The sequence below is a fragment of the Kwoniella mangroviensis genome, chromosome 3, assembly GCF_000507465.2.
Source record: "Kwoniella mangroviensis CBS 8507 chromosome 3, whole genome shotgun sequence".
Lineage (NCBI taxonomy): Eukaryota > Fungi > Basidiomycota > Tremellomycetes > Tremellales > Cryptococcaceae > Kwoniella > Kwoniella mangrovensis.
Genome location: NC_088829.1, coordinates 1679537 through 1705006, shown reverse-complemented (window position 1 = coordinate 1705006; position 25470 = coordinate 1679537). Strand labels below are relative to the sequence as shown.

General features: G+C 43.9%; 8 protein-coding genes across 8 annotated transcripts; 3 read left to right on the top strand and 5 right to left on the bottom strand.

The window, feature by feature from the left end:
• Positions 1-386: 386 nt before the first annotated feature.
• I203_108454 (uncharacterized protein) lies at positions 387-2701 on the bottom strand (the record flags this gene model as incomplete). The annotated part of the gene is made up of 3 exons (XM_019148626.1): positions 387-804; positions 895-2182; positions 2269-2701. The coding sequence occupies 3 exons, from the start codon at positions 2699-2701 to the stop codon at positions 387-389; spliced, it is 2139 nt and encodes a 712-aa protein (XP_019002209.1).
• Positions 2702-3375: 674 nt separating this feature from the next.
• On the bottom strand, positions 3376-6122 carry I203_108453 (uncharacterized protein; the record flags this gene model as incomplete). The annotated part of the gene is made up of 9 exons (XM_019148625.1): positions 3376-3562; positions 3628-3744; positions 3815-3866; positions 3929-4169; positions 4229-4600; positions 4656-5110; positions 5178-5325; positions 5388-5789; positions 5859-6122. 9 exons carry the CDS (start codon positions 6120-6122, stop codon positions 3376-3378), a joined length of 2238 nt encoding a protein of 745 aa, XP_019002208.1.
• Positions 6123-7807: 1685 nt separating this feature from the next.
• Positions 7808-9025, bottom strand: I203_108452 (40S ribosomal protein eS1; the record flags this gene model as incomplete). Its single annotated transcript, XM_019148624.1, has 5 exons — positions 7808-7981; positions 8068-8397; positions 8473-8585; positions 8664-8744; positions 8944-9025. The coding sequence occupies 5 exons, from the start codon at positions 9023-9025 to the stop codon at positions 7808-7810; spliced, it is 780 nt and encodes a 259-aa protein (XP_019002207.1).
• A 673-nt stretch (positions 9026-9698) lies between these two features.
• Positions 9699-10187, bottom strand: I203_108451 (uncharacterized protein; the record flags this gene model as incomplete). Its single annotated transcript, XM_019148623.1, has 1 exon — positions 9699-10187. One exon carries the CDS (start codon positions 10185-10187, stop codon positions 9699-9701), a length of 489 nt encoding a protein of 162 aa, XP_019002206.1.
• A 993-nt stretch (positions 10188-11180) lies between these two features.
• On the bottom strand, positions 11181-13931 carry I203_108450 (uncharacterized protein; the record flags this gene model as incomplete). Its single annotated transcript, XM_065518401.1, has 9 exons — positions 11181-11531; positions 11591-11629; positions 11691-11854; positions 11912-11998; positions 12052-12244; positions 12300-12416; positions 12488-12754; positions 12849-13196; positions 13248-13931. The coding sequence occupies 9 exons, from the start codon at positions 13929-13931 to the stop codon at positions 11181-11183; spliced, it is 2250 nt and encodes a 749-aa protein (XP_065372766.1).
• A 5139-nt stretch (positions 13932-19070) lies between these two features.
• I203_108449 (uncharacterized protein) lies at positions 19071-20530 on the top strand (the record flags this gene model as incomplete). Its single annotated transcript, XM_019148620.1, has 10 exons — positions 19071-19093; positions 19152-19182; positions 19269-19281; positions 19352-19446; positions 19524-19605; positions 19709-19795; positions 19866-19934; positions 20004-20128; positions 20195-20260; positions 20351-20530. 10 exons carry the CDS (start codon positions 19071-19073, stop codon positions 20528-20530), a joined length of 771 nt encoding a protein of 256 aa, XP_019002203.1.
• A 333-nt stretch (positions 20531-20863) lies between these two features.
• Positions 20864-22479, top strand: I203_108448 (uncharacterized protein; the record flags this gene model as incomplete). Its single annotated transcript, XM_019148619.1, has 5 exons — positions 20864-20908; positions 20985-21266; positions 21415-21741; positions 21980-22146; positions 22329-22479. The coding sequence occupies 5 exons, from the start codon at positions 20864-20866 to the stop codon at positions 22477-22479; spliced, it is 972 nt and encodes a 323-aa protein (XP_019002202.1).
• An 853-nt stretch (positions 22480-23332) lies between these two features.
• Positions 23333-25449, top strand: I203_108447 (uncharacterized protein; the record flags this gene model as incomplete). Its single annotated transcript, XM_065518400.1, has 6 exons — positions 23333-23368; positions 23518-23550; positions 23657-23800; positions 23901-24353; positions 24448-25030; positions 25100-25449. 6 exons carry the CDS (start codon positions 23333-23335, stop codon positions 25447-25449), a joined length of 1599 nt encoding a protein of 532 aa, XP_065372765.1.
• Between the last annotated feature and the right edge of the window lie 21 nt (positions 25450-25470).

Genomic DNA, 25470 nt, shown 5'->3' with positions numbered 1-25470 from the left:
ATGCATATGATATATATATTCCACAGATCTATAGTTGAAAATACTGCACACAAAGGTAGAAGATGATAAATATCCAAAAAAGGGGAAAGCGTGATGATATTCAAATCGTGTCGACCAAATTTGTTGTTTTCTTGATTATCTATAAGGGATCGTTGTTGATTTTGGAGATCCAGGTGTTATCCATAATCTTAGAACCTTAGATCTTACTAAAATTCTGAGTCGATAGATAATCTAATCTTGCCAAAAGTCGATCCCAATCAGCGATTTCGAGAAGACTCCAGTCATATTCTAAAACCCATCCTCCCTCGTCTATCCCAAGACTCCTATCTAATGTTCCAATTCTATATATTTTCTACTCGAAACCGAATGTCCATTCATTCTGAGATCTAAGCCGTACAAGTCAATTTTGCATTCTCCACCAGAGCCAGACCCGCACCCAAGGCCCAACCCAACTCTACTCCCTTCAACTTCTTCTCTACCATCAATTGTCTTTCTGGTGAAAGCTCGTACCCCAATCCAAGAAGGGCATTCATGAACGTCAGATCGAGGCAGTATTCAGGTCGATCTTCCAATTCTGCCATTGCGGTGGGGTTGTTACCGAATCGTTTTTTCCATGTTTCAGGACCCGCACAGACGTCTTTGGCCAAGGTGGTTAGATCCGATATGGTCAATAAGGAATTGGAAAGTAAAGGTTTGATTCGATCGGTAAAGTACGAAAGAGCCAGGAGTTGACCTCGGGGGAAAGTATCGAGTAAAGAGGGTTGGTAGACACCGTTGAATGAACATGGTTTGACTTCGCAGATTCTAAGGGATAGTAATGGGGTGTTCAGCAAGGGTATGGCATGTATCGATGTCGTGCAGCAACTTCATATAATCAAGTGAGACTTTACTCACGCGTCTTTGGCCATAACCAACTCTACAACCCTATTACAAGCTTCGAATCCTCCGTTGGCCCCGTGCATAGTAACATTAACAGGTTGTCTTCCCGGAGGGTCCAATTCGACTCTTCTGCTCATCCCCTTTGACAAACAAGGATTGGGCACCTGCGTTCCTTCATCAAGTTCATCCCAATGTACTTGACCCTGTCCGAAAGACCAAGTGAATGCCACAAGGTTATGTACCGACCTCCTCGCTCTCATAAGTCCATAACCAAGATAAGAATGTTGATAGAGTGTGAAATCTTTTCCACCAAAAGTAAGTTGATATTTATGTTCACCTTCTACTAAAGCTTGGTTCGTATCTGCTGGGAATTTCGGTTCGAATACAATCTGCGTGGATGCTCCTCCTAAGTCCATCACTGCGAGAGTATCCTCATCTGGACTAACACCTTCACCAATTTTACCTAAGAGGTAATTGGCCGTAATCCACGCGTAGACACCTTCATCTTTCCCATCCATGATTTCAACCGATTTCTCACCGTTGACTACAAATTCGAAATTGGTTTCTAGCCTATTTCTAACTTCGTCCAATATCGCATTAGATTCCTGAGTACCTAATAATCTCAAACCCGCGGTAGCTTTTACCTCTACAGGAGAACATTTCCATAATTCCTTTGGTACCACTCGATGAGCTTCTTCCAATAATGGATCCAAGGACGCAGCGGCAGCGGTGGGATCTCGGGCATAGGCTGATAATCCAGGATTAAGCATTTTGAAAGTTTCGTATTCCAGTTGAGGGGATGGCCCACAGTTGTTGAACTTATATACGTGTATTCTGGATCCAGTAGATCCAGCATCGATAGTAAGAGCGTATTGGACCAAGGGTTTTTCATCTGAATGAGGCTTGGTACAGGCGGTAGTACCAGATGGATTGGGATCATCCTCGAAAGATGCTGGGAAACCAGTCGATTCGTCATCGGCATCGGAATCAGTGATCTCGGTGAAATCTTCTGAAGCGTGCGATGCACCCTGAGCCTCGGACGTGTTAGGATCATGAGGTGATGAAGAAGGTTTATCAATCGCTTCAGCAACATCTTCATCTAATTCATCATCTGATGCAGGTGGTTTGGTATGTCCGATAGGTAAAGCGTGGAAAGTTGGTTCTTCAACATCATCATCGTCGTTATCTTGATGTTCAGATTGAGGTTTGGCGATATCGGAATCGAGGGGACGGAAAGGTGGTGAAGAGTAATCTACACCATCTCCTGAGACTATATCATCGTCCAATGCAGGTGTGTAGGTATCTACGTTGTAAAATGGAATGATCAGCTGATGTGAGATAATTATCCAGCAAAAGGAACAAAGGAAATTAAGATCCGTCAAGACTCACTCTCATCATCCCATACTATACTTTTATCCCTTGATCCAAATTGACTATAACCCAATGCGAGAAGTACCAAGACAGCCGTACCGATCAATGCATACCTCTTCCAAGAAGCCATACTCCCTCCTGCTCGTTTCCTATGAGCCGTCGACCCAGACCCATTGGAAGAAGAAGTGGGAAGAGGTGTATATTTGCGCGAGGAGAACATCCTGGGCGCTGTCGATATCTTTGGTGATGCGGGCGTTTTGGATAGTTTACTTTCTGCTGGTTGATCTAATGATGAGTGAGTATGTGGATGTCGTTGACGAAGAGTAGATTGAGATAGAGAATCTGAAGAAGGGGTGGCGATGATTGAGTTTGACGAGTCGGTAGAAGTGGTCGAAAGAGTGTCGTCTATATCGATATCGTTTGCCAGTGATCTCCGTGTGGTTGAAACCATGCACACGATAGTATGATGAAACTGATTTGAAAGGAGATGATAGTATCTGGTCAACAGACAGAATGAAGTTGCTAGGCAGTATGGGAAAAATGAAAAATGTTGCAAAACTAGAGACGTGTCTGTGTCTGCGCGTGGATGGGTTGATGGGAATGGGACCGAATAACGTTCAGGATATACAGGATACAACTGATAAAGGAACAAGAGTCTAACTCTGCTTCTACCAGTTACTTCACTTCTACACAGTCGTGCGAGAGTAGTATTCGGAATCTGTGCAGGTGTTCACTTGACTGATAATAGCTTATCTGAGACAAAAGATGTTCATGCATTGCATTTGCATGTCAGAGACAACCACCAACGCCAAAAGTTACGTGAAGATAGTCTGAACAGGTCACAGTGGATTTTACCCTGAATATGCGAAAGGTTAAATTCAATTTCCGGTATTGGAAACTGGCACTTGAGATAGATGGGTGAAGCAGAAACAACATTTTCATTTCTTTCGTATACTGATCTTATACGATTATTGATTGAGAAAGAGAAAAACGATGATGAGATAGACTGATCTGAGTATATATATGGACATCAAGAAGAAAAGGAAAAGAAGGAAAACATGATCAATTCTAAAATGACACACATCCCCAAAATCTGAAATCATTCGAACACAACTAACAAGTACATTACTCGTAAGAAGTTGGCACATCAGTCAATTCTTCACCTAGATAACCATCGTCTTCTATGGGGTAATCTGCATCTCCCAGTAATTCTTCATTAGCAGGTTTGACATCGTTAGTGGAAGGGATGGGCTCTTTGGGTGTTTGGTTGGAATCAACCCGGTGATTGTTGGGTCTACCACCTGGCGTTTGACTATATCATTCACATCAGCATAGAGAACTGATGGACGAAGACTAAGTAATTCTAATCGAACTCACTGAGACGCTCTGGGAGGGTTGGCACATCTATCTTTACCGTAAGAGATACGCAGAGTAGCATATTCAGGTTTGAGCTTGATACCTTCAATCGCTTTTTGCGCACTTTGGATGGAAGTGCTGAACGGACGTATCGTGATCAGCTGTGGTCCCTTCCCCGCGATTGTTTTGCCAGCTGATCTCCACTTACAAGTTGACAAATCCAGCACCTTTCTCTTGCAAGAAGTTGATCATATCGATTTCTGCACAATACGAATATCAGTCAAGGGTCTGTACTGTTCGCTTGAGAGCGAACCTGACTCACCACCGAACTCTCCAAAGTCCTGACGTAATTTCTCTTCGCTGAACAAGGTGAAATCGGCGATCTGACCGATATAGACATTCCTACTCGCTCCAGATTGGATAGCTTGGAGTAAAGAGGCAGGTAGAGGTCCAGATGCTTTACCCCATCCTACTTTCAATCGTCGAGAATTGATTAAGAGTCCGACCGAATGAGCATGTTGGAAGAATTGCATGGCAGCTGCTGGATCAACGAATGTTATGAACTATCCGTATCAGGTGCTGGTCAGCTATATACCAAACGAAAACATGGTCTTCAACTCACAGCAATGTGTTTCTCAGTGAGATATCTGATCTGTTGTACCATTCCTCCTCGGATGTTATTACATAGTTCTTCGACCGTCGTGTCAGGGTGTATATTACCAAGGTAGACAGTTCGATTACCAACTTGATTAGCGCCATTGCTATCCATGAAGCCGGAATTACCCGCAGAGGGAAATCCATTACCGAAGAGAGGGGAACCGAAACCTGCTGAAGCGGGTGTACCAAATCCACCAAATCCAGCTGTCATAGGAGAGAAAGAGGAAAATGGAGTTCCGGGCATTTGAGCATGTTGGGAAGCGACGGCGGTCATAGCTTGCGTTTGAGCTTGTCGGACGGCATCTTGTTGAGCTTTTGGCACATATGCACATCGGTCCTGTATGACTACATCAGCTGATAGTCTAGATTGGATCGACAAAAATGCAGCTAACCTTTCCATAATTGACTCGTTTGCCTTCCCACCCAGGTTCACCAGGTAGTTGGTTAACAACCTTGATAGCAGTCCCAATGCTCAGGAAATGGATGAATCCAATGTTCTTATCTCTGACAATCTTGACTTGGTCGATGGGACCGAATCTACTGAGTTCATTCCTCAATTGTTGTTCGTTCATCTCGGGATCGAGATTACCAACAAAGACATTCCTCGTAGCTTGACTGTTGGCCACAGCAGCTTGGACGTTGGGATGAACGACGGAAGGTTTACCCCATCCGATCTTCAATTCTTGTCCGTGAAGAGCCAGCTTCTTGACTGAAGCATCGGCGTGGAAGGCAGCAGCGGTTGAACCGTCGAGGAAAGAGATGAACACACATGATTTTTCAGGTAATAATCGGACGGTCTCGATCGGTCCGAATCGAACCAGATTGAGGAGTTCGTCAACGGAAGCCTCTACAAGGAACATCAGGTTCGAGATTACCTCCTACGAATATGAATCTGATGCACGGCGTGTACTCACCAGATGGAAGATTGCCGACATAGACGGTTCGACCAGTCGTATTTCCAGCAGCGGCGGCCGCGGCAGCAGCAGCAGCAGGACCGTAATTACCAGTCATCGTGTTAGGGTTCATCGATGGAGAGACGATTGGTGATCCAGCATAATTTTGCTATGTGCGTATGACCGTCAGCTTAGGCGTATTTCACTTCGGACGCTCTACCGACAACTGACCATGTTCAAGGGGAATCCGCCCATACCAAATCCACCCATACCCATCATACCATTCAACCCATTCATCATAAACGGAGTACTTTGCAGACCGTTTCCGGTGGCCGAACCAGGTTGACCTATACCAGGGGTTTGTTGTGGGGTCTGGTTGAGAGGTCCACCAAGGTTAAGCGGGGTACCGGTAAATCCGTTATTTGATCCAGCATTGAACCCAGGAGTGAAAGGTTTGTTTCCACCAAGATTGGTTGGTCCACCTGGAGTAGCTATTGCAGCGTTGTTCTGGATGGAAGCATCGTATCTCGCCTTTTTAGGTGGGAAACTATCAAAGTTGGAAGATGAGGAATCTATTTGAGGTTGCATCCCGTTCATAGGATTAACAGGTAAAGTAGATGTGTCAAAGGGACGCTAGAAAATCCAACATTCATTAGCTTATTGATACACTCGTGACCAAAGGACCAAAGGATCAATACTCACTTTCATAATATCGGGATCTAACCCGTCCAACGACTGAGTCAGCGAGGACGAGAGAAATTGACTGTAAGATGGACTGAAGGATGAATTTGATAGATTTTGTAGATATGCAGATGGATTACCGATCATAGATGTACGAGGATCGTTTAGACCGGGTGTACCGAGTGGATTGTGATGGGTGCCATCATGGGAATTGGGTGGGAATCCAGGTGAGCCCAGTCCATTTGGAAGTTGTGATAGTCGAGATGCGATCGAAGTTCCGTCCATCGTTGAGATAATAAGATAGCAGCATCAAACAGTCAAGCGACGTTTTCAGGTTTTGAGGGGGGGGAAAGTGAAATTTGCGAGTTCGCGTTGTATAAGATGCGAGATATCAAAGTGATTTCGTTTTGCGTTCAGGCAGAGACGTAGTGGTCGTTATTGTCGTTATATTGACGTTTTTTTATCGGAGTTGGTTTGGGTTTAAAGAAGGTATGAAAAGCGTGAATGCAATGCAAATGCAAGAAGAGCAGTTTGGTGTCGCCAAAGAAGGTTCAAGAGACAGAGTAAGCGGGTAAGAGGGGCGAATGTGAAGTAAATTGTATGAATGTTATACCAGACAGACAAAATATAAGCGAAACAACCCAACAAATCCGATTTTGCAACAGAGTGAAGAAGAGAGGAATTGACAACTGTCAAATGAGATTCCCAAAGCGAGAAAATGAACTTTTGGGAGGAAGGAAAGGAAGAGATGAATGAAATGGGAGCGTGAGAAAGCTTTGATTTGGGTTGATCAGAAAGTGGAAAGTGAAAGTGAACTGAATTGAATTGATACGCACGTAAATATGGTGATTAGATTACTTTTCTTGTTAAGTCAAACAAACGTAAATTCAACTCTTTGTTTCCTTAAGTGTTCTAAAAAGCTAAAAGACAGTGAAGGAAGATCACCAGGATGAATGGGTAAAGATAATCTGGGTGACGGTTTTTATTATTCAGGACGAAATTCGAAGTGACCTTGAAAGATGGATGGAATGAGTTGAGCGAGGGTATAAAAGCTGTAAGTAAAGATCGAATCTATAGGTGCATATATACGTATATGAGTGATAGCTATGTCAGCCTTTAACTGTATAGGTGGAGGGAGAGAGATTTGAATAGGCGACTCACATATTTGGGAAGGATAGGGTATCACCAGAGTTTATTTTTCCAGTAGAAGGGTAGTACGTTGACGTGTATGTGAGACAGGTTGTGGCAGAAGGGATAGAGAGTGTATGATGTTACATGTCAGCATGAGATGGTATCACGAGTCTTTTGACCACCACTGATCTCATCAACTGATGTCGATGAGGACGGGAAGGTGACGCGACCTCGACAGATTTTGGGAGATGTGAGCTGTACTTACCTCAACTTAGAGGAATGGCTATAAACGGAACAGAGCGAAAGTATCCGAAGGACGAAATGCGGAGAGCGGAGCGAAGGGAAGTCAGATAGGTATCGAGATGTAGGAATGAGAACGAGTCGACGAGCAAGGGAGGAAGAGTTTGAGGATTGAGCTGGGAACTGACATTGATGGGCGGTGAGCAGATGGATGGACAGCCAGATGCATCGGATCAGTACACGTATGAGACTGATAACACGGTCTCATGCGCGCGTCACTCTGCCTGATAATCAATACAATTATCTTCAAATTTGCTACTGGGTTCTGCATGCGGTGTGAATGAGCGTCCATTCCTACCACACAATCAGTCTGTTCAAATTCAAAGATGAGCGGAGGAGAAGTGACTGGACCATGCGATGGAAGTGATGACGTGCCATTCAGTATTGCTGTCAAGAAACAGACCGATGCTACTGGGGCGATCACAATGAACAGATGCAATCTTATCTTCAATGCAACGTCGAACAATCATTTCTGCCATAGGTATACATGCAATCTACCTCATCCCAATAATAGTCATAACAATAGAAAATCCAATCGTTTATACGGACTCGAGTACTTCGGGTTCGACGAATTCTCCTGATTTGACTACTTTGGCACCGGTGTTGACATCGGTGGCCTCACCGTGATGTTCGAGAAGCTTGGAAGCATCAATCTTAGGAGCCTTGATGATCTTGCATTTTCTCACGTAGACGTTGTGGAGAGGGTAAATTCCCTATAATTATCATAGCAAATTAAATTAGGTCAGCCTCCCCTCTCCGACTATATCCCCTGAGAGGTCGAGTATAGTGTTCAACTCACCTTGGCGGCTTTTTCAATTTCTCGACCAATTGATTCAGGAACGAATTTTTGAACCAATTCCTTCAAGTCTGAACCTTCAGCTTCCCTCTTCATGATCTCAACCATCTTAGCTCTGATCTCTCTGACTTGAGAAGATTGGGCGTAGGTGGTCTTCTTGACTTGGTTGAATTGCCTCTTGGTGAATCCAATAGCGAACAATCTCAACAAGTATCCATCGGTGGTCTTGACATCAACGTGAGCTTCGATCAAAGATTGCCATTTTCGTACAACGGATCGGATCTTGTCGGTGGTGAAGTCCATACCGGCGAAAGAGGTAAGAAGGTTCTTTCCCTGCGGAATGGGATCGAGATGACTGTTAGTGGAAGTGCCAGAATTGTGATGATCTGATGTGATTATTGAACTCACGGAGACATCCTCAACCTTCAACTTGATCTTCCTGAAACCTTGCTCTTGGTCGTTGTTAAGATCGGCAAGAGAAAGTTCGACCACTCGTCCCTTGAGAGAGTCGTTGGCGTTTTCTACAAGAGCGAACAGACGAGATTATCAGTCAACCGATTTCTGATCCATACTCTCATCGCCTCTATATAACCACTCACTAAGACCTTGTGTTCGGTTTACAAGAGTTTTACCGGCATTTCGGTTCTCGAAGAATGAAGGGGCCTTGATGTCGTACCATTCTGTGTATCATGATCATCCCATCCAGTAAATCCAATCCGATGTAAAATTTTATGTGGCAAGTCATAGTGAAAAATTGTTGAAGTATCGAAGCGAGAAGAGTTGTTGTAGATATAGCAAAGATGGACGCAAGCAATCAGCTATCACTCTTCATCTACACCCCATCTCATACTATCCTATCCAATTTGAACATCAACGTACCCTTTCGGGAGAAGGGGTCGACAACCTTCTTCTTAATACCCTTTTTTCCTTTGGACAACCTCTTGTTTTTTCCGACAGCCATCTGTAAGGTGTTGTTCGTATGTCAGCGGTGCGATGTGCGTGATGATGTATGTGGTATAAGATTGATACTCACTTTTGATTTTGATGGTTGAAAGGAGAGAAGGAGTAACGATACGTTTGAAGAGAAATGTTTGAAAAGTGGAATGGAGTGGTAGTGAGTGAGTGTCTGCCCAGTATGCACCACTACCTGGCTGCAGTATGGTAGACTACAGGGGATAATTCGATGGACCACGCGGAAACTGGCGAATTCGGTGATAACACTCGGTGCGGGGTCAGTGGCACTTGTATAAGGATGATTTCAGACCCATGGCAATGCTTAAAGCCGATGACAGCGTGAAATTTATCCCCGATATCCTCGACCTTGCAATTTGGCGCGTCGTCTTTCCTTCATTGTCGTGACATGGCATAATCATACCTGGATATTGCAAGAACTACCACAAGGTGCATGGCATATATCATAGATGTGCATATGTTTCTATCATACAACAGATCCTATGGTTTAGAGAAGCTCTCTTGACCGATTCAACCGATAATTAGATATCAAGGAACCAATCGAAAAATTATATGGCTATATTGACACCTTCTCGGTATGCTCATACTTATAAATTGTGAAATGATACTTATCTACAGCATGACTGACCTTCCCTTACGGCTTTCTTCTACTCTACGGACCGCTAGTAGGTCCTCGTCAAGTCTCCTGATGTATCCTCATTCTCCCTCGCCCGCCTTTCTCTCTCCCTCTCCCTTCTTTCATCTTCCATGTCATCCCACGACTTGATATCATCATCAACATTATCAGCCAGCCAGAACAGGTACGGATCGAAAAACGTCTTATTAGTTCTCAAATGTAAAGTCCATTTCACTCCACTCGACATTCTGATCGTCTCATCTCCACCAATAAGATCGACTCTTGATCTACCTTCTTGAACGTACGATGATCTAAGAGCGACTACACCAGAGAGGTTCAGTACTTTTGGTATATTATCGTATGCATCTTGAGCTTCGGGAGGTAGAATCGTATCGAATTTGAAATCGATTGAGAAACCTCTACATGTGCTCCGCCTGTTAGAAAGGTCGTTTCGCATCGCCTCTTGAACATCAGGTACCAATATTATTTGAGCGTGAGGGTGAGGGTTGGTAGAATCAGGTGGATTGGCTGACATCGCTTCCGAAGAGATTGTACTGAGTAGCTGAGGGATGCGAATTTTAATGAGTTGATGTAGAGAAATAGAATATGATTGAGCTTCTTTTGTAGAAAGCTGACGTTATTCCGTATGATTATTTCGGCGATGAAGATACGTTAGGACGTGTTGAGATTATGCAAAGTGATAGGGTGAAAGTGGGTATCGCTTTAGGTAACTATGTGATTGGTACAGTACTGAAAAGTGTAGATATATCCCGAGATAAGTCAAGATTGATACTGTGATGAACGATACATGTATCGGAGAGACTTACGGTGGATTTTGCTGCAGATACAGCGGAGGAGAACCCCCAATCGATTGAATAAGGCGAGAACGAGTGAAAGAGAACAAGAAATTGAGATGGACCGAGAAAGAGTTTGTTTTTCCACATCAGATGCGCACGACACATGAGCACTGCGACAGAGGAAGAGAGAGTGATCATTAATGACAATCACATACAAAAGTGATGTTGAGTGGTGGCGACCTCATGTTTGTTGACATCAACCTTGTGACAGACAGCATGTGGCACAGGTGCGTTGTGTTACAGCTTCTCTTGAACGAGATTAGATCATAGATGGATAGATAGGTTTTTTAGCATTTCAGCATATATATAATGTATAAACAAGCAAATCGGAGCGAAGATGAATCATTTTCAATCTCAAGAGAAAATAAAGTGAAATAAGATCAGATATGTCTTGAAGAGGAAGAAGAGATGATAATGATTTTTTCAGAAATATACTAAATGATACGAAGAACTCTCTTTCGTTATATTTCGTTTTCCACCTATTTCCTATACTCATACTCCACTCGTATCTCGGCCGATCAATATATCAAACGCAAAACAATATAACATCAAAATTTCGATTTTTACTTTCTTTTAAATTCTCTTTTTTCCACTTCCACCTGAGCAGAAAACCGTCATCGTCGCACCGAATTCCACGATACCACTCCTAGCCATATCACTCATAGTTATATTCACTTCAAGAGATCTTCCAAAGTCTTGGCTTCCTTCTTACCATTCCCAACCCCAACATCATTCCCATTCCCATGACCGATCTTGGGTGTAGTTGATTTCGCTCTTAACCCATGTCTGATCTCAGGGGGAGACGAGGGACCGGTCTCTTCAGAGGTAGATCGTGACATGGTGAGTCCACCAGGTGTAGTCTCGGTATCACTGGTGTTAGCTGAAGTCGAAGTGGAAGTATCAGCCGAATGAGATTTGGTATCCGTGTCTTCATGGCCAAAGTCATTGATTCGGTTCTCCAATCGTTTGCCTACAGGAGTATTTCGAATTTGAGGTAAGATGGGATTGATCAAGTCCAGTAACTGAATGACAAGAGTCAGTCTGTTTCAATAGCTCAGGAGAAATACAGAGTTTAGCTTACCTCTTGTCGGTGTTCAGGAGATGCAGCTACCAATGCAGTCTATACCATACAATTCATTAGCTTATACTTTGATGGCCTTGGAGGCACGCCGAAAGCTCACCTGCAAGGGGAAATTACCAAAAGCATCTCGTAAGAGCATGCCAACTTGGTTGGAGCCATCTTCCTTGACACCGACAAGTTCATCAACGAGCAGCCTTTGATCGTCCTTACTAGCATTGAGGATAGCTTTCTCGACCACATTGGAGGCGAACTTGTGTCGAGCCACTATAGTGATTTCAATTAAGCTAATAAAACGACAGGTTTTTGGTAGGTATGACTAACAAGAAAGCACTTTTCCTTTGATCACTTCTATGACTTTGTCTCTATCTGCTGGAGCACCGACCGTGATGACACTTTGTACGACGTAGTCTGTATTCCCTATCAGCTAATAACATCCTTCGATGGGGCAACTCGGTACTCACTTCCGAACTGGTCTTCCATGAGATCAAGCGTATGTTCATGCATCTCATCCAACAAAGTCCTCTTCATGTCCTCGTCCAGGTTCTCGAACATCTTTTGAATAACTCGACAACCGTAAGGATGTTTGGCGAGTTCTTCGATATGACCAATGAATGCATCGGGCACGGTTTGTGGCGGTCCAAGAATGATGAGTCGCTGGGAGGATATCAGCAAATGATTCATATATTCAGACGTCCCAAAGCTAACTCACCTGAATGACATGATTGGCATTGCTGGATCTCACACATTCGAGAACATGACCCTCCAGCTCAGCGACAAGGGTCTTTCGTTGATCTACCAGAACATGCTCCAGAGCTTTTTGGACGACCTGTATTGATATACCACGGTATATAAGCTTTGTCTACTTGGTCCTCGATCGGAAAGCACCTGATCACTCACCCTACATCCATACATTTGCATAGACAAAGCCAACACATGACCTTCCATCTTTTTGGCCAAAGCAGCTTTTTGTTTTTGATCACCATGTTCGAACAATTTCTGAGTGACGTAATTACCAAATACATCAGTCATGAGTTGATAAGCGTTTGGCATGATCTCGTCGAACAGTCTTTGTCGATCTTCGAGAGTAGCAATTTCAAGCTTTTGCTGGATGAATCTTGATCCGTGTTGATCCCCGGAGAATTCCGCTATGTGACCGAAGATGTCCTAAGAGAGGAATATACCATCATCAGCTCTCGGGTCTCATTGTACAGATTCACATCTACTATCGATGATCACCTAGGTCTTCTGAGGGACTCACGTTCAGTTCCCACTTTCTGATCTTGTTCAGTCTGAAATCCTCCAGCAAAGCACTTCTGACAACACTGGGGTCTTCAAGTCTCTTCGATCTCAGAACGAAGTTGGCTGCGCCTTGATATCCTTGATGGGAACAACCAGTCATACCACCATATCCTTGGCTTTGAGAGAGTTGATAAGCGTTGTTTGAGCCATGTTGTCGCAAGGAATAAGGTGAAGATCCTGAATGCGAGGTGAAAGCTCCTCTCGTAGGTGTTATACCGTCGTTGTAACCGAAATGGGAGTTGTTAGCATCTCGTTGAGTGGTTCGAACCGAATAGAGAGTCTGGTTTCTGGTACTATAGGAGTTGTTCTGTGGAATGACATCAGCTTTCCTGTCGACAGCAAGCGAGCTCGAGCCCACCTGATGATCCTTCTTTCTATTGTTACCCTGTTGCATGAACATGTTGGGGTTTTGACCGATCCAGTAAGATCTAGGATCTTGGTAGCCGTAGTATCCAGCAGCGACTGCAGCAGCGTTGGCATGTTGTTGGAGCGTCGAGTAAGCAGATTGGCCGGGTGGCGGACGAGCGTTTTGTCTTGTTGCTCGAGGGATGAGCGGTGAAGTACTGTGAGGGTTCTGTTGAGTGGCGGTAAGACCTTGTCTAAGATCTTGTTGATTCCCATAGATTTCGTTAGGAGCAGGGAAATTACCTTCGTAACCAGCTGAAGAGATTTGAGATGTAGGCAGACTCATAAGATCAGGTGTAGGAGGTACGAAGCCATAAGTGGCATTGGGATTTCCAGCGAGTCCTGCTGTAGCCGCATACGTGGCATCTAATCCTACTCCTACCCCTAATCCCCCTGTAGTAGCCGTACCAGGATAGTAAGGGTATCCTTGTTGATCGCCATAAGGGGAGTAAGGCTGAGAAGGTGGAACTCGAGAAGTCGGAGTTTGGATGTTTGCATAGCTGTGTGTGGTGTTGACGGGACTTTGATTGTGAGAATTGGGTTGTTGAGGTGAAGGATAATTGGCATCACCGTCAATCCCAATTCCACCCATTCGAGCGGCAAGATCAGCTGAAGGGTCGTAGTGCTGATTGGACATGGCAATCGATCTTGAGTGTTTTAGGCAAAGAGTATAGATGGGGCTCTTGTCGAGAGGATTATAAGCAGAAAAAGAAATGTGGAAGGGTGAAAGGAATGAGTATCCTAGAAGGGTGACAATGGATAGTAACCGATTGATCAGGTGGTGGTTGTTATCAATAAACGATAGGTTTGGGTGTTGAAGAACCTTTTTAGCTGATTATAGTGGAATCAAGAATGGTTGTCGACAATGACAAGACAGGTGTGAGCTGACGTGAGTGTCGGGGAGTGATTGTTGACAGATCAGACACGAATGAACAGTGTTGTATTGTCAGGAAAGTCGTGTCGTTGCGTTTGCGTTTTTTGTTGATCACAGTACTGTGGAAATGTAGATCAGGTTGTTGAGTCGACAGGCGTTCTGTTCCAATATTGTTAAAGTCGATGGACAGGGTGGCAAGAAAGATATATGAGAGGAATAGTGCAAGTCTGAGCAAGAGGAAGTGAAATAAGAGTCAGCTAGACAAAAGCGACTTTTTGGGATTGTTTATGACTGCACAACCAGAAGGAGAAGAAACGAAAGGAAATTTTCCGTTCTTTCTCTCCAGGTCTTGGTTAGGAAGAAGCAACAAAAAAGAGTAACAAGTGAAAAGGCACACAAGATAAACTTGATGGGCAAGAAGTATGTGACGATGAAGGAAGAAAGACTAAAAAAGGATAAATGGTAGGAGGTGAAACTAACAACGATTATGATGATGATAATGATGGCGAGGAAGGAGGTTTTTTTTTTTTTTTCGCTCTGAATGGTACAATATGATTTGTGGGGAATGAGTAAAATGAACAGCGGAAGGGAGCAAGGGGGAATCTCAGAGGTATAGAGCAGCGTAAAGGGAAAAGGGAGAAGCGGCAATGGTGTGTATACACGATACGGTATAGTATGGTATAGTCAAATTTTAAATTAGAGGTATGTGCGTTCTTGGGAAGGTAGAAATTATTTGCAAAAGAGAAAAGGGGAGAGACACATACCGCTGGTTTGTTACCTTCAAAACAGGCAAACATTGACGAGGGATCAGAAGGGAGGATGAAGGCCAACAGAGGAGAGAGAAGGAGAAGAGAAACAAACAGTCAGGTCATTTCAGCTGTGGGGAGAACAATGCATGATTGAGCAAAAGAGAGACACGAGGTTCAGGTAGAGCAGATCTGGATTTTTCAAAACTAGCTATGACTATAGCTAGTTCAAAGGATGTTTTACTGGATGATAGAGTCGAAGATCAAATATAGGGAGAAGGAGGAAGAGGAGAGGATAGAATCCGATCAGGCAGAATCAAAGGAGGGTATTCGAGGGTGGGAGGAGAATCAAAGATTTTGAATTTGATCGTATCATACTCATCGTATACCAACACTACACACAAAAGGGAGCGATCGTATATCCCCGTAACGATATAACCATCCAATCGTTTTGAATGGGAATGTTCGTCTGTTTGTCGGCTGGTACCTGGTTGTTCCTTCCCTTCTGATCATGTTATAGTAGACCTTCTCCATCCTTCCATTCCTATCCAATCATTGACCATCGAATCGCAATCAATCACTTATAATCAATGATGAGCGAACAAGAAAGAGAGATATATAGACCAAAGCATAACAACCCCTTTCGACGCCCTCTTACAAACCTTCTTCATCTAATCCCGCTTTACAGTCTCGATCTTAACTTTGATCTGGTCACTCCGACAGACCGAGTAGGAACAGAGCAGATTAAACAATGAAACAAGATGACCAAGTGATATCTTTAAGCGAGTTTTGAAATCAAATCAAATGAAAGGTATACCTTTGGGATGAAGTAGCGACGGATGAAGGGAAGAGTAAAAAGAGATAAGAGCTGATTCATTCTGTATTGCAGTTACTCACTCTAACGTATGAAACCCAACCTTTGAATGCGTAAATCTTTTGCGTACGATATGAAGATGCTTGAAGGGTTTGAAGGATTATGTTGTAATTTTATATTATCGTGTTTTCCCTTTTTTTTTCTTCTTGGCCGTTTTGTACGAGGTCAAGTGTTCGAGATGAGATGTATGCTTGCAATTAATAGTATTAGTATGTTACAATCGGTATAATGAGTATCAAATTATACTGTACGTGAGACACTTAATCGAGTAAGTGGATTCGAAGAAGATCCCAACTTGCATCAATAAATTTCAGACGAAATCGTTGATCATTCGAAAATTTCCTTTGTCCATATCAGTTTTATTATCTGTGTCTGTGTCTGTGTTGATGGTCAATGATGCAAGGAAACCCTGTGTTACGAGGTATCGGAGGTGCGTCTTCAGGTATCAGCTACGCACGTACCACCGCGTTCAGAGTAAACAGAGTAAACAATCAATCGAAGGGTCCCCCATCAGCTGATGATTTCAGACCCTTAATCCCCATACTTTGTGAGCCGTTTCATCGAGTGGACCCAGGGGCTACGTTAGCGATTTGGTAGCATATTGTTGTCTGGTGTTAGACGTGTATGCTCGGCAGATGTGGAGCGGCATAACCATGAAAGATTCGTCTTTGAAACGGAACTGTCGCGGGGAGCGGATGGAGGGGCAGTACTACTGACTCGGTGAGACCAAGCGTTAGCGTGTTGATCAGCATTGACCCATCTTTACGATGTATGGACACAAAGGCCAACAAAACACAAAATGAACATGAAAATGCAAGCATCAAGATGTGGGAAAAGCGGGGATATCGGCGGTTTCCCCAGAGCGGTGCCTAGGCTCGCAAGCTATGAGACACACGACCGAGGTTAACAAAACTCATTTCATGCCATTCCGAGATAATCCATAGCAATAGCTGCTGATGATCGCGAATGCAAACAGGAAGCTCTCGTATGAAGATGACAGAGCTTGATATAGCATAATTAAATTGACATTCTAAAGTTGATACTTGTTTACAACATTCCAATCCAATCTCCTTTTCTTCCGTTGATTTGGCTATTCGCTCTTATGGTCCGAAGATAGACAATTCTCTCATTTCTTCCAAGACACCTTCAACTTGTACGTCCAATGATCCATTGGCATAATCATCTCTGATGTTATCGGCGAAATATCTACAAATGTCGAAAACAGAGATATGTCAGTGAAAGCCCAATGTCAGAATAACCGTCATAACCTTGAACGAGAAGACGGCAGCTGTCGTTATATTGAGTCGTTATGCTCACCTTTGTACACCTGATAATTTCTCATATCCCTCTTCTGCAAATCGGAGTTGACATCTTATCATAGCTTCGAAGGATGGGTCGAGGTAGGCTAGAAGGTACGAGTCAAATGAATTAGCATTGAGTATCAAATTCTTCCAGGAAACAGAACTGGTGACCGTCAGACTGAGCGATATTGATGAAGAGCAGCAGTTGTAGGTATGTCATGAGGTGGAGCTTGTCACTCACGAATCCGTAAATCGACCAATACAGGTAATTCAGTAATCAACTGCTCGTTCAGGATGTCGAACACCTCTTTAGCTTCATCGTGTTCAGCTTGTGCCTATATGCAAATTCGAATCAGCTAATGCATTGCTCTGCAACCTCATCACAAGCCTATTGATGTGAAGCTTGACGACTCACTCTCGGTAACTTGGTAGTGTCGTCCGAAGGCTTCTCAACCAACTTCTTGACTTTCGCACGAGCAGCATCGTAATCCATCATCTACAATTCATTCGGTATATCAGCTTATGGAGCCGAAGCTAGTGTACTGAAAGCGGAGGTCGATGAATTGAGATAAGAGACATACCTTGTGGTCACGTTTGGTTATCGCAGCATTGATTGTGGGGTAATAGCTATTCAATTTACCGATGGGCTCCAGTACGGTAGCCCGATATGGCGCGTCCTGTTTGGAAGGTCGCATGATCAGCTACGCAAAAGCTACAAGACTGGACGGATAGCTGGCACTTACTAGATCTCGTCCTACTACACCGTCCATTTCATCTACAGCTGCCTTATACGCGTGCCCCGCCATCGCTCCCTAAATGAAACATCACTTTCAGCTGATTTTTACAATAACGGCTATAATGCCTAGACACTCACATCACTGGATCTATCGTGTGAGTAGAATAGTGAGATAGTCTCTGCAATTCGTGACTGAGCGGATGCCATTGCTATATATACATTCTCTCCGTCAGTTGTTGTACTCCTTACGCAAGGTACCTCGTTCATATCAACTCACCTCTTATCGAATCGAGATATACTTTAGCTTCTTTCTGCAAATTATTCGTCTCTTTCTCCATCCTATATCCATACATGTTCTTTCAATCAGCCTTCTGCTTCACCTCGTAGATCGTCTCGCAGGACAGTGTACTCACGTCTTGTATCTTCCTTCTTCCTCTGCGAACTCTCTATCTATTGTTCGTTCCACTTGACCTGTCTTCTGCATCAACGTCGTTCCCGCTCGAGAAGCGGCTTTCTTGAATCTGCGATGAGATTGATTACGAGTCAGTACATGTGTTCAGGATTGAGCTCGATGAGAAGTCAAGGTAGCATACCCTCCCCTAGGTTGAACACACGGATGTCAGCTGAATTCTGTATCGATGTGGACAGAATAAGCTCACCAAGACATATTGACTGATCTTCTTTATGTAGTTTGCTTGATTTCGAGTGGCTCTAGCTGAGCCTGGTGAAGTCGAAACTCTGTGGAATAGTATCAATGGGTGTGGATATTCGTCAACGTCGACATCGACATCAACATGCACAATAACGATAACGAGCTGTGTAACTGTAGGTGTGTCATGATCCACCACCTCGCATTCCCTCAACCGGAAGCCGCACCGCAGGGTCATTACGTATGCATGTCTCTTAGTCTTGGCTGTGGACACGGGATAAAGTACCAATAATTTCAATCATAAGATATTCAGCTGAACCGCTTGAGCTGTGGAGTCCCCATTCCTTCATCTACCCTCCCAACGCTGACGATGAAGTGGATGACCACGCGTTGTCACTAACTGTCATTATCATTCTGATTGTCGTTGATACTTGTACATTGACCCTCGATACTCTCAAGCACCTTATATCCCAACACCGTTGATCCTCTCAGACTACCGACGCAGGCGAGTAGCTACCCTGCCAGAAGACCTCCGACCGGTTCTATCGCCCTCACTCTCATCTTCATTATATATCACTCTGTTTGAGTAAAACACAATGTCACGATCATCTTATGACCGGTGAGCTAGATGTGGCCTTATTTACAGGGCAGGAAGCTGACCATACTGCCGTCTACAGATATCTCACAGTATTCTCCCCAGAAGGACGAGTAAGCTGCCCCTTCTGTCTTCGAAGAGACCTAATCAAGGAATATCAGCTGCTAACGTTGTTCACTTCATCTCTCTATGGCTTTAGTTATACCAAGTTGGTGAGTCCAGTTGCCTTTGCTAAGTGTCCTGTAATGGATCTTTCCAGCTGATACATGTTTTACTTTGTAGAATACGCATTCAAAGCTATCTCAGGAGCCGGTATAACGGCAATTGCGGTCCGAGGGAAGGATACAGCTGTAGTGATCACTCAACGGAAAGTACCTGTATGTTCTTCCAACATCTCACCATCAGCTGGTTGTTTTGGAGCGAACACTGAAGCTGATGATGCATTTGTTTGCAGGACAAGCTACTTGATCCCGAGACTATTACGCACTTGTTCCAGATTACACCTACCATAGGATGTGTGATGACAGGTTTGATCGGTATGTTTGGGTTTCAAATCATTAGCTGACCAACATCTGGATGTTCATCATCCAATACGAGAGGCAAATCAGCTGATGGGATGTGTGTATTGGTCGTTCATAGCCGATGCAAGAGCTCAAGTTCAACGAACACGTCAAGAAGCAGCTTCTTTCAGATATAAATTCGGATATGAGATCTCTCCTGAAGCTTGTAAGTGGTTTCGCCTTCACAGCACCATGAGGGAGATTAGAGTTGTACTGACTTGTATTGTGGGATGTAGTGGCTAAGAGGATGGCAAATATCAACCAGGTGTACACTCAACGAGCAGGTATGAGACCATTAGGTATCTGTAAGTCAGCTTCCAAGATCGTGACATCGAGAAGGTAGCTGATCTGGGGTATTCTGTTCGAATCGGCAGCTATGATATTGATTGGACCGGATGACGAGCGAGGACCTCAAGTATTCAAACTTGATCCTGCAGGATACTTTACGGGATACAAGGCTACTGCTTCTGGACAAAAACAAACTGAAGCTACCAACTATGTGAGTCTGTGGGAAAGGCAAGCGAAGTATGGAATTTGTGCTGATGCATGTGGAATGTGTTGATAGTTGGAAAAGAAGTGGAAGACCATGGAGACCGATAAGACAGTGTTAGATCGAGCAGGTGTGATCGAAGTGAGTCCGGTCCTCGTCTCAGTCTAACTTTTCAGCTGTCTGTCGAGTGTGATCGTTTAGCTGCTGACTGAAATTCTATGTATTGAACAGCTCGCCATCGAATGTCTATCATCAGTGGTACAAACAGATTTCAAAGCTACAGAGATCGAAATTGGTATTTCATCCACATCGCCCGAAGAGACGAATATCGAAGGTCAAAATGGTAGATTCAGACAGATGGATGAGGAGGAAAGAGGTGAATGGTTGGTAAGAGTCGGTGAGAAGGATTAGACGTTTGAGGCGTGCGCGAGGTAGGATGCGGTGTAGAAGTAGAATATGACTCTCATGCATGAATGTACATATCATCATACATGCTTGCACCATGTTTGACAGTCGTTTGATTGATTCACTGAGGGAATCAGATGAGGACGACTTTATGCCAAGTCCAGTCCAATTGGATTGATTAATGTCCACCGGAGAAACGCGCTCGGCTGCCAACGTACGCTTAAATCACAAAATTCGGAAATGTTGGTTTACGAGCTTTCGATCCAGTACCATTGATTTTATTTACTTCGATTCATCTGTTGTATCTGCATTATATTGTCCATATAGCATACTCGCGCGATGTCCTCTGTACGAACATCCTCTCGGCGACTCTTTGACACTCTGGTAAGTTGCATCAATCCTGCCATTCACCCATGGAATACAACAAGCTTATTAAGTGGTTTTGTTTTCGTGAAAATAGCGTTGTCCAACATGTTCCCTTCGACCCATCCCCACCCCACGGACATCGTACCCCACCCCATCGCCCATATATAGCACCAGATCCTTGTCCATTTCGCCAATACGGTTTAACACCAATTTCAGACCACCGCCTAAACCCCGTACAACAGGGGAGATCTCAGGATTGGAGAGTAGACGATTGAATTACGAGCAGGCTAGACAGGCCTTGGAGCTGAGTAGGAAGAAGATATATAAAGAGAGGGCAAAGAAATATAAATCGGCGGTTATATATAGTATGGGCGTGGTGAGTTTTTCTATTCATCTAGCTCCTATTGGATTTTAATGAAATTTCATTGAGAAAGTCAATCGTGAAACATCTTGACGATGTTCTAGTATATCATCAATGTATAATATCATATTTATTTATACTGATTCACAATCTCATTGTATAGATTGTCATTTCACTCGGAGTGACCTACGCCGCCGTCCCACTCTATCGAGCCTTCTGTTCAGCAACCGGCTTTGGTGGAACACCCATGACAGACCCTACTAAATTCTCTCCGGATCGATTATACGTAACGCCCGAAACTCAGGGTAGGAAGCGGATAACGGTTCGATTCGAAGCTACCTCTGCAGATACCCTACCATGGAAATTTGAACCTGTCACTCGATCCGTTAAAGTATTACCTGGAGAGACGGCTTTGGCTTTTTACACGGCGAAGAATTGGGGGAAAGATGATTTGATTGGGATTGCTACGTATAACATGACTCCGGAAAAGGTGAGTTGTCGTCAGAGCTTCAGTTGGAATGAGTGGACATGATGTGTGGAGGTATAGGTATCGAATTGAATGTTGGGGATGTAGTCTAGATAACGGAGAGGCTTGGCTTAGTGTTGGAATGAACCCCGAGTCCGAGCCTGTGTTTGGGAAAGATGGAGGTTGCCTAGATCAGTCATGCTTGTCTTGGCCAGAAATCGGCTCACGAAATGGAATTGCTAATGCCCATATGATCATGCAGATCGCACCGTATTTCGCCAAAGTGGAATGTTTCTGTTTCGAAGAGCAGAAAATAAGAGCAGGCGAAGAAGTGGATCTACCCGTCTTTTTCTTTATCGACCGTGATATTATGGATGATCCCGCTTTGGATGGTATAGATGATGTGGTGTTGAGTTATACTTTTTTCAAGTGAGTCCGTATTCCTATCATGTTCTCTCTCCAGGACAGAATATGAAATCCACTGCCGTCTAGGACCAAAGATGACTATGTCTGCCTTTGGTTTTCTTTCGGCCGTTTGTACATGAACGGAGTGTGGGGTTTCTCCTGTAACTGGACATCATGCTGACTTTATTGACCGTTCTCTTCCGTAGAGCCCGACGTAATGCCAGAGGACATCTCGTGCCAGATGCCACAGAAGAAGAGATCCAGAAATCCCAGGGATTCGAAAATTACGAATTGGCAAAGAAAGAACATAAACTGTATCCTCCTCCTTCTCCTTCAACCACTACAAACCCAGCATAATCAGATCAAATCGTTTTGTTCTGATTGCTTGGTTGTGATTTTAAGATTCATCCACGATACTGTATATAATATACCTCCCCCTTTGCATGGATAATTGAGAAAACACATCATAGGATAGATAAACTAGATGCATCTTGCCCCAATACACCTTTCAAATAATAGCCGTATGCGACATGTGTCTCTGAGACAGGAGTGTTTCTTACGAAATTTTGGTATCTAACACAGCATTTTATCCCTAAGTGACTTTGCGCAGTTCTGATTATAACGGCATGCTGAAGCATAAGGAATTTTGTTACTTGTGCAGATATCGATTAGTCACGTTCGTTTTGGGTAAAGGGGACGGTCATGATCAGGATGGACAGGCTGCTGAGAAAGTGTAAAACAGTTATGGTTATATGCTGCCTCTAAGCAATCCTGCACCCTTTCTTTCTCTGCGGCAGCTCGGGTCCGGCTATACTGTTGAACCTATTTCCGCAATCGTGATTTGTATTGATTACAAAAAAGTTGTAAAGCAGTGCAATACGGCCGAATCCGAAGTTGTATTTGGTCGTATTGAGTTATTAATGATCACTTGTTACTGTTTTTAGAACATACGTCAACTCAGAACCAAATCACATACTCTGATCATCCCATATGTTGTGGACATCTTTATCAATAGCGAAAGTAACAGAAACAGCATCAAAGCAATCGACAATTTCAACGACAGATATCCAAGTGATTCAATCGTGTCATTCCAAGTTTCCAACAGGTATCTCCAACAGAAGAACGAGAACATAGTCAAACAACGGTACAAGTCTTTTGTGATCTATTTTTTACGACTGTGTGACCAAAAATAGAATCATCCCCTCTAAAAATGGGTAGAAAGAAAATTGAGATTAGACCTTTGACGGTGAGTGCCAAGACTTCTCGATCCACTTCTGGAAGGACATGTACACCAGATCGAGTAGGAGTGGATGCATAACTACTACTATATGCATCTCAGATCAGACATCGATCATAAATCGGATGATGCTTACTTTGTCTTTGCTGGGAATATAGGATGAACGGAATAGGAATGTGACTTTTCTCAAGGTAAGTATCTCAACCTATCTCCGCCTTATGATGATATCCACAAGCATCAATCTTGATTGTCACTTGCTGATGTATGACCTCGATCATGCGATGTGATGAACCGTAGCGAAAAGCAGGATTGATGAAGAAGGCATGGGAATTATCGGTCTTGTGCGGTGCGGATGTCAACATACTCATTTTCAATGCCGCTGGTAAAGCCTATGAGTTCTCGAGTAAAGAGTTGGATGAGGAGATCGATAGATATATGGATGTGAGTGAGAATTATCTCTTTCATACATCTCAGATTGATATAACCATGACCATCGTCCTTGATTACGTGGGCCAGACTCGCTGACTCGCCCTATCTCTAGTACGAAGGGATGATTGAACGTCGTCGTGCACCCGAGTTCGCAGCTATGGCTTTAGCAGGTGAAGATGACGAAGACGAGGATGAAGATGAGGCACCAAGGAGAGGGTCGACTTCTAAGTCTACCGCCAATACCACGGCAGGTCCGAATGGAGCAGTACCAAGGAGTTTAAAAGGTAAAGAATCATTCAAAGCTCGTACACCCCGTCATTCAGATAAAGGTAAATCGTCCTCGTCAAGGTCTAGTAAACATAATAAGAGTAAGAGGAGGAAGGAGAGAAGCGAAAGTGAGAAAAGAAGTTTTATCGATTCGATCTTAAGTCAAAGTGAGAGTGATTCGCAAGATGATGAGGATGATGAGGATGAGAGGGAAATCGGGGGTATGAGGAGAAAGAGGAAAGAGAAGGAGAAGGAAAGAAGTAGGGATAGACGTGAGAGACAGAGAACAGGTGGATATGTAAGGGATGAAAGTCACATTCAGTCTGTAAGTCTAGCTTCATCCTTGGCTTGCGTACGAGAATATGCGTATTGATAGGTCGTTGGTCATGTAGGACAAAAACGCCGCTGCTCTTCAATATGCCATGAGCATGCATTCGGCTCATCCCCATGGACATGGACATGGACATGGACAAGGACACTCACATGGCCAACATGAATCTCGATTCTACCAACAACATAGGTATCATGATGAGCCTGGCTCAAATGCTCAATTGCCAGTCGATATACCTCAATTACCGAAACTGCCCTCGGACGGTACTTCGTATAGGACATCAATGACTTCTGGATTAGGCAATGGCAGTGGCACTGGTGGACAATCAAGTTCGACCTTTTATGGTCATTCTCAACCTCAATACATCTCTCAGACTCATCAATACTTACCTTCTTCCTCCTTGGAGACTACTATACCTTCTCAGGGACAGTACAGTGGCAACGTGTCTACTTCGCAAGGTATGGCCAACGTCTCTAGACCAGGTGGCATTCAATGGAACGAAAATTTGCTAGCGAAATATGCCGAATTCCAATTACAGCAGAACCATCAGAAACAACAGAGATTGTTATTGGAGAGACAGAGGTATCAATTACAGCAGATGGGCGTACCGGTTGATGAAAGGAGCTTGTTAGATGAGATCTTCGGTGGGAACTTGTCTCAAGCACAGGCTCAAGCACAAGGGGGATCCCAAGCTTATGGATCTACCACCGCAGGAGGAGCAGGGGGAGGAATTATTTTACCTATAGAGGATTCTAATCCGACTGGTACGGGTGGTTCAGCAGATTTCGTGTGGCCTCTAGGCAACAATCGATCGACAACTACGAATCATCCTGAGGACCAATTTATGCCGCATGATCAAAGTGGTAATACTAGTAGAGGTTCGATACCGATACCTGATGAAAGTGTACAATGGGGTGTCCAAGATGGATATACAGTAGATAGAGATGATTTGAATTTACCTAGTCCAGTATCGAATGGCCCTGGACCCGGACTTGGAGCAGAGGGAAAGAGAAAGGCGATGATTTTTAGGGATAATGAGGAGGTCAAAAGAATGAGGATATAGTCAATTGAGGGCGTTTCGTTT